The sequence below is a fragment of the Mizuhopecten yessoensis genome, unplaced genomic scaffold, assembly GCF_002113885.1.
Source record: "Mizuhopecten yessoensis strain PY_sf001 unplaced genomic scaffold, ASM211388v2 scaffold6411, whole genome shotgun sequence".
NCBI classification, from domain to species: domain Eukaryota; kingdom Metazoa; phylum Mollusca; class Bivalvia; order Pectinida; family Pectinidae; genus Mizuhopecten; species Mizuhopecten yessoensis.
The window spans coordinates 89,588-98,655 of NW_018406536.1; the positions used below are offsets into that span (position 1 = coordinate 89,588).

Consider the following 9,068-nt stretch of genomic DNA (forward strand, 5'->3'; position numbering starts at 1 on the left):
GTCAAAGATGTTTATAATATATAGAGTTCAGAACCACTGCCAATGTGAAAATGTTCACACTGCGAGAGTTTCCACTTTCACAGTACCGTCACAGCTACATATAAGGAAACATTATTGTCATTTCAGTCCATGGAGCTGTTTCATCATGGTCCTATTCTTATTCTCATGCATGGTGTTATTGCTAAACCTACTGATTGCCCAGTTAAGTGACACGTACCAGCACATACAACAGGATGCTCAAAGAGGCCTGGAGGTCAACCGGGCCTGGATCGTGGCCCGGATAGAGCTTAGGAGTATGCTGGTCCAACAGGTAATTGTTTGTTTGGTTGATTGTTGAATGTTAACGTCATCACCAAATAATGTGTTATACATCGATGGATGTCAATATGGACATCGAAGAAAGGTTAACTATTCCCAAGGTTGTCCGTGGTTCGTAGTGAGCGTTTACGCCTAAGTGTATTAGGAGGCGCGGGTTCGACTCCAGGAGTTGGAGGTAAGTTGTATCGGACCTGCTAACAGAGTCTGAAAACACTTGTATCGACACTGACATTGTCAGCAGGAGCATATCGATTGTCCGTGACAAAGCAGGTTACATAGGTTTGTATGTAAAATAAAATCCAACAATGAGATGTACCTTCGGGAAGCCAAAACTATTTCTTTGAAATTGGAAAGAAATGGCCTATGCAATAGGATTGTATTGTTCGTCTCTTGAAATCATGCAATTAAAATATGTTGCCATTCTGTTTAATGTCCCAACCCCCACTTAAATTGCAAGCCAAACGTGTGTAACATCCAATTTATCTTCAGTAACAAAAATTGCTTTATATGGTTTTAATGTATTCTTATGTCATAAACACGTTTTATATCACGTGTAAAAAAAATAAAAAAAAATCTAGGATGCAGAAAGTATATACATGTATATGTTGTACAATTATGCTTTTGAATAATACCCTCATTAAAACCTTTTCTTGTTTAGGGATTCAGATTTAAATACTACCTAGAGAAGAAGGAGTTGAAGGATATCAACAAGGTGTTGGAAAAATGGGAGTCGCCTCCCTTGCAGGAAATGAACAAGAATATGCAAGCTATAGAAGAATGTGTTGAAACCCATAAACTTAATCTCCAATCAGTAACAACTCGACTAGCGAGACAAGAACGAACACTCATCAGAATACAGTAAGTGTCAGTAGTTTCTAGCAGTTTCTATAATACATTCAAACGATTTATAGTTTAAGGATATGTTTTACTTTACCTCTGTTTTCTTTCTTTTTCTTTTACGGTTAACTTTTTCGACACTTTTTACAAAGTATGTCAGGATTTTGATGCTACTGTTTTAGTTTTGTTACCAGTAACCAGTAATTTTCTCCATTTGGAACCCAACTCAAATAGAAATGAAAAGAAATATTTGTCTATGAAACCGTCACTGGACACACCAAATGACTTTCTACGGTTATTCCAAAATGGATGCACTATCCTTAGAGCATACGACATACTTTTAAGTTTCGGGATTTAGAAAAGCTTGATGTGGGTTCTGATAGACCCAACATTTGGAACTTTAAGTTAAGTTCTATTGGTAGAATGAATGTGTCTTGGTGAAGCGCAGCCGTCAGAAATCTGCATGCTACCCGATTGCAGGTTAATTTGGAGACACGGTACATGTAGTCTAGTGGTAGGACACCGGGCTTGTGACCGAAGGGTTGCGTGTTCGAGTCACGGCACGGCACTGTGTTGTATCTTTGAGCAAGATACTTTACTCCGCTTGTTCAAGTCATCTCAGCTGTAAATGAGTAAATGGTTGGGCAGTGCTAGAATTGTTGAATGCTAGCTGTTAGCGCCGAAATGGCAGCTCCGGCTGTATTCTCCCCAAGGAGTTGAGAAAGGTATTGGCTGGTTACAAAGACCCTATAACCACGGATAATAATTTGTGAACTGCTTTGAAACGACCTATAAACTAGGTTGTGATAAAGCGGTTTATAAGAACCTCGAATTATTTATTATTATTATTATTTGAATCTCTTACAATTAATACTACTTGTGCTAATTATAACAGAAGTTGTTACTTTTGTGTTTGTTGTTTTGTTGAAGCAGTTTTGCAAACACTTGTTATTAATCAAATCGATCACAAAATGTAAACTACTTTCAATCCACTAATAAAAACCTTAGTTATTGGTATTATTGAAATATTTAATTGGTAAATCAAACAAGAAAACATGATTAATTCTTTTGATTGCAGAGAAACGCTGGATACTTTGTCGAGAAGAATGATTCCTGATTGGACGATCAATAATCTCAATAATGACGCATGTGCCAATGATGACGTCACGAGATAAGAAGTTAGAGAATACAATAATAGTCAATAGACATCGCTGATTTCCACATGATAAACAAACTCAGAAAGCGTACACAATGCAAACGTATATTTTACATTATAAAGTTGATGAAATTCAAAAGAGAACATCAGGTGAGAGTTTCAAGATCTTTGTATTTTAAATATTTTAGATAAAATTATTCTAGTATGTTTTTCTTATAAAGTAGAACCAGTGTGTTTTCGTTTCTTGAAAATTGTATATTAGCAAATCGAAAAAGGTTTTGCAAAAACTATGAATAAGTGGACATAAAGATTACCTATGCCCCGACTGGAACATAGAACGATAGGAAAATGTCTTGAATCGAAGTATTATTCCCTATAAAGGTGGCCGACATTTTGAGATTTCGCGGCGGGATATCACAAACAGCTGTCTGTATATTGCATGGCAACCATTCAACAAAGTGGATTGAATTTTTATTTTTCTGATTAAGCATTTCTTGGTCAACTTCTGCCATCGTTACTCTACCTCTAAAAATGGCTGCCACTGTGGGGTAACGTCTTTGACTCGGGTTACAAGCTCCCATCATATTGTTGGCATCAGAGATCGCTTGGGTTAACTTAGCAACAGTAAGGGAACGGTACAGGGCGCCTCCTCTTGAAATAAGCGGAGCCCTTTACCTCGGATGACCCGTAAAGACACATCTTGTATAAATGCTATACATTTTGTTGGCTATGAATTGATACTTAATCATTGCACAGAAAATACAAGAGCATTGTTTCGATATTTGACAAACTTTGTTTCTTTATTTTTCAACAATCCTGTTGTTCATGTTGGGCACGCAGTAAATGGAGATTTCCGAAAATGTAATGCTCGAAGTTGTTCAAAACTTTAAATTATCTTCATTTAAAAAAAAATGATAGCATTTGGCTAAATCCCTGGACCAATCTGTCCATAATCGATGATCAGATGCTTCAGATCTTGACTGGGTTGAATACCAGTCATATTCTGACCAACTGGGCTAGCTATGTAGTATGTAGTTGATTAAGTGAAGATAGGTGAGGTAATGGAAAAAAACACAGCCAGACTGGGATTCGAACCTGGAACTAACCAGGTCTATATCTTTTCAACGGCAGCTACTTTTGAAAAATCACTTCGTGACACTTATTATATTTGTAAGTATTAGTCAGGAAAACCCCTGAACCTCCTGACACGGTTAGGCTTCTATCTCAACAAATCTCAACAAATCATATAAATACCTATAACGTTAACATTACACTACTGTTGGCTATAATATTGTTAATCATGCACACATACTCGTAACTAAGCAGAGAGTCTCATCCGACTTGCAAACTGCTTATGTTAAGCTTGTCAGTTAATGGATCTTCATTACCATGCAAGTGAAAAATGTAGCTCACCTCTGTGTAACGTTGTCGAGAGAACTTTTGCCTGCCATGCTCAGAGATTATCTGTTTGTCTGACATCACCCGAAACACCGGTACTCTTCCACTTTCGTCATCTGCTGCAGCTGATCGATACGTAACGAGCGCCACCTACGATACCGCAAATATGGGAGATAACTTCGCGCAAACCATTCTGATCTAGTTGGCCAGAGAACACATAAAGGTCCCTGAATTGATAAAACGAACAAGTTAATAGGTCTTAATTACCATTTTGTGGTATTTACAACAACAAAATACAACACTAACACAAAATGCGTGAGTATTCTTATTAAAGGTGTGTAAAAATCAAAACAATTAAGTTGACATTTTTTTTCTATTTCTTGAAAGATATAAAAAAAATGAAATGACAAACAATCGATGATAACGGAAAATCATTTTAATTCATAAATGGGAGTCAAGAATAAGAATTTCTAAAATCAATACATCGAAATTCTTTTGGATAGTTTTGTCGCAAGTTGGATTTTGAGTTTTAATAATAATCAATCTGATATAAGTTTATATTTCTTGTTTCATAATTGTAGAAAAAATGATAAAGTTTGTATATACTTTAGAGAAGATATGTGTATCGAGGGAGGAATCCTTGAATTTGAGGATGTCTACGTACACTGAAACGGAACCATATTACTGAAGTACCTGTTCTCTCTGGCTCTGATGTTCCCTGGAATTAAGTAAAGCGTTAGCGTCGCTTCAATCACTAGGTCTGAAGTTAAGTCTTTCACATTTGCACAAAAGTTCCCACAGTACTACATAAAATTCACATTAAAAAATCGACCTTACATTTCACTAAAGTAGTACTTAACGATTGCGAGAGAAATGCTTTTGGATTCAACATGACCCGCGTATATCCCTGAAGATATTTTCACTATATATATGATGATGTATTTACACATATTTTCATTGAATAGTTCTGAAATCGGTAGTAATGCTAGCATAACAAAATTTAATGTACTGAAAGAGAATTTCCTGAATTTCTATTTCAAATATTAAGATATATCACCATTTTATCTCTGAAATATAATTGTTGTGGAATAAGTTGGTAAGGTAAAGAAGAAAACAACGAAACATTTTTATGATAACATCATATTGAAAAGCTACGGAAAAATAAGGTAAATAGAAATTCAGATTTATCTATCATGACGACAAATTTCGGTTAATGCCACCCAAGGCGACTTCAGGAAAATGCAAACAAAATGTAGAAACGCATGAATTACATATAGATATACATATAATGAACGAAAAATGGACGGTTATCAGCTTTTGGTCCCGGACTGTAGTATCGATCAGAAGCCCTTGAAATGGTAAAGTAATTTTCAGGAAACGATTTAATTGTACCAAATAAGCAATACTAAAAAGTGTGCCTGTAATAATTAACGGTAAGTAAAGATATCATTGATGATTCGAAATCTCTCGATCCAGCAGGTTACCCCACACTTTGTCCATACGCTATATCAATCGTGCTTATTTTGTTAACATAATGCTTTAAGTGTATGCAATGGAGAAATACATTCTTGATAAGATTAGATATGCTTCATAATATCGTTCACCACATATGATAATATCATATATTTTTATTTGGTGATTTAGATATTAACTAGTTATTTTGTGATTGACAATAATGAACTTGTATATGATTATTCTTGTTGGCTCCGGTTTAAGCGCGCCCACATTTGGATCTTAATGTAGGAGGAAACTGGAGGACCCGGAGAATACCAACGTGGTCGCGTAAATGATGACTCGACGCGTTTACACGCCAGATCGGCCGTCTTTGTGAAAGTTATTATAGCAAAATACTTATGCAGTCTTGATGCATTTAGTCATAGGGAAATAACTGTTACTCTCTGAGTTTCGGGTCAAAAACTTGAATGATAGAATAATCTCGACAAGATGATTGCACGGGGGATATATACGTAGAGACCCGGGAATTAAGTTTGGGTGTTGCCCAAAAGTTTAAACTCAGAAAAAGAAATATTTTTGCACTTATCTAAAAAAATAAATTAGAACTTGCCACCAAAAAATATATAGAACTTCTTTATTGTTGAGTTTGTATATACTTGCAACGCCAAGCGGAGCGATGCAAATTCTTTTCTTCTGGAGATGTAATCCTAAACTTTTTCAAGCACTGCCGATCGTAGAAAGCAAGAGTTAATCGGACATTATTTCCATTGAACAAACAGATCGAGTGAGGCAAGGCGTAGAATAGTTTTCTGAGTTTGCAGTATTATTCCAGGTTATATTTTATAACGTAGAGTATTTATATTTTATGATGAACATGTAGAATGTTGGTTAAGATATTGATGTTTGTGTCTGGCCCTTAAAATGGTCACGCCACTTGTCAAAGTTAAGGTGGGGGTCTGTAGATTCCGCTTACAATGTACATGTAGTTTAAGCGAGCATCAATATGAATTATGATTTAACTGTTTGTCTTTCATTGTGAAATAGTATGCGTACATATGTACAAGGGCCTAATGCAAAGGATGTACACACCAGGCTTTTATTCTAACATTGGTTATTAATCACCTGATGAAGTGATGCTAATAAAGGTGCTTCATTGTCTTTGAAATATTTGAAATTTGTATCTTTTAATTGGTATAATCAATCACAGGTGACCTTGTGTACATGGAAACCACCGGTGAAAAACCTACATACCTAATTCCAACAGATGGTATAGTTCTCCCCAGACACAGAAAAAAGGGTGTTGCCTGGGAGGACAACACCCCTGGGTCCGCCACTGAGACCTGTTTAAAAAAAATTACGTAAAGGGTGCATTCTCTTTGGAGGTCTATCTGTAATGAGTGAAGATTAGACTCATTCCTTGATTCATCCAGAGTTTGGTACAATCAGAGACGTATATATATTACGTCTCTGGTAAATTCAGTTAAGGTAATAGGATTGTGTCACCATTTCTCAGTAGAATTTCTTCAAATTTTGTAGTTATATTGCTTTAAAATAAAGAAAATTTTCTGCCACAAAAAAATATAGGTTGTCAGAATTTTATGGATTTTAAATGGAAATTTATGTAAAAAGGAGTGAATTTTGAAAAAAAAATGAAAGACAATATTTTTACAAAGTAATGTTAATAAAAATGATACTGACATATATCAGTATTGCATTAATGTATATCAATTTAATAAATGCTGAAATTGTGTAAAATTAATTCTCTATACACGATATAAAAATTGACATTTTATAATAAAACCATATACACATAGAAATTGCAGGTAAGAGTTATCGTTCTTGAAAAACTTCACAGTAGTGAAATAGGTAGCCGGTTTCCTGAAGTACAGAAAAATGGACACATGTGACTCATTGATAAAAAAACACCTGAATTAATGCCTGGATTGCTTTGAACTACTTTAATATTGAGAGAACACACTGTTCTGTCAATAATAAACATACAATATTCATCAATTTAATATTAAACATTAGAATTTGCGGAAATTGTGATGCTGTCTCCCTACATTGGTTATTCAACTAGGGATGTACTTCCTGTTTCCGTTAACAATACACTCCAATGACCTTAAGTCTTGGTGGTTCCTGCGTTCATATGACATTTTTATGGGGCGAAAATTCAACATGAAATAGTGGTCAGTGGAAGAGGATTCTCTCCAAGTCGCTAGACTTCTTGGCAGTCTCATGGATGTGTTTTTTCCTGCCTTAAATTATGTCCCCAGGCCGGGACATAACAAAGTCCTTAATAATGGTAGTTGTTATTCCCTGAAGTACAGTTCAACATTTTGGGTAATGGCAACAACTGGTGGTTCACCCGTTGTTAGTATAATGTGACCGGGCGGAATGATGTGCTGGGTGCCTTCGGCATGATATTTCATTGAGATAGCACTATGAAGTCGGCATCAGATCCGCAATATCACAGGAAGGGACATATACCAACATACTGTTTCTCTGGCATACACACACACATACACAACACACTTGGAGGCACGTCTTTGAAATGAAACCAAACCAAAACCAGGGGTGTAGAGAACGTTAGTGAGCGGAACCCCTCGAATTCCGAAGATAGGTTTTATATGCTTTCACTCCATTCTGATGGTTTGGTTTAGTATTGTTTAACGTCCTATCAACAGCTATGGTCATTTCAGGAAGTCCTCCCTTGTGTGCAAGATGCATGCGTGTAGTGTATGCGTGTGTGTTTTGGGAGGCTGCGATTTGTTCGTTTTTGTTTCCTTGTGATAGCGCGGAACTGATGTCGACTTTATAGTGCTACCTCACTGAAACATACTGCCGAAGACACCCAGCAGGTTATCCCATCCGGTCACATTGTACAGACAACGGGCGAACCAGTCGTCCCTCTCCTAAATGGCTGAGCGTTCAGCAGGAGTAGGAACTACCATTTTTACAGACTCTGGTATGTCTCGGCCAGTGGACAGAAGCCAAAGCCTTCCTCACATGGTCAAACGCTCAACTAAAGGCCAAAAGTGAGGCATTGTCAAGGGAAACATTAGGAAGAAGAAAGTTGTTTAGACAGAAGAGAAAAGTTTATCTGATGGTACTTCATCTTGGTCGATTGATGATTTGTAGGAGGTTGTCGGTATCCTTGGAATTTCTGGAGCTGCCTACGAGTCGAAATCTGATCCAAATTCGTCACCCGCGGTATTGTTGTATGCTGAAGTCGCCCATCAACGATGACCGTCACATATCATACCAAACATGGATAGAACTTCAACATGTACGTTTAATAAAAGACGTGTACACATATGTATAATTATGACTTGTACATGCTTATATATGTATAATTATGACTTGTACATGTTTATATGTGTATAATTATGACTTGTACATGTTTATATATCTATACTTATGACTTGTACATGTTTATATATGTATACTTATGACTTGTACATGTTTATATATGTATACTTATAAATTGTACATGTTTATATATGTATAATTATGACTTGTACATGTTTACATATGTATACTTATGACTTGTACATGTTTATATATGTATACTTATAAATTGTACATGTTTATATATGTATAATTATGACTTGTACATGTTTATATATGTATAATTATGACTTGTACATGTTTATATATGTATAATTATGACTTGTACATGTTTATATATGTATAATCATGACTTGTACATGTTTATTTATGTAAAATCATGACTTGTACATGTTTATATATGTACAATTATGACTTGTACATGTTTATATATGTATAATTATGACTTGTACATGTTTACATATGTATAATTATGAATTGAACATGCTTATATATGTATAATTATGACTTGTACATGTTTATATATGTATAATTATGACTTGTACATGTTTAT

General features: G+C 35.5%; 2 protein-coding genes across 3 annotated transcripts in view; both read left to right on the plus strand.

Annotated features, from left to right (window-relative positions):
- Positions 1 to 9,068, plus strand: part of LOC110452108 — a 50,582-nt gene that overhangs the window by 8,197 nt on the left and 33,317 nt on the right. The window lies entirely within an intron of this gene.
- Positions 74 to 2,339, plus strand: LOC110452110. The gene is made up of 3 exons (XM_021500440.1): positions 74 to 310; positions 977 to 1,176; positions 2,234 to 2,339. Exons 1-3 carry the CDS (start codon positions 146 to 148, stop codon positions 2,328 to 2,330), a joined length of 462 nt encoding a protein of 153 aa, XP_021356115.1. The 5' UTR covers positions 74 to 145; the 3' UTR covers positions 2,331 to 2,339.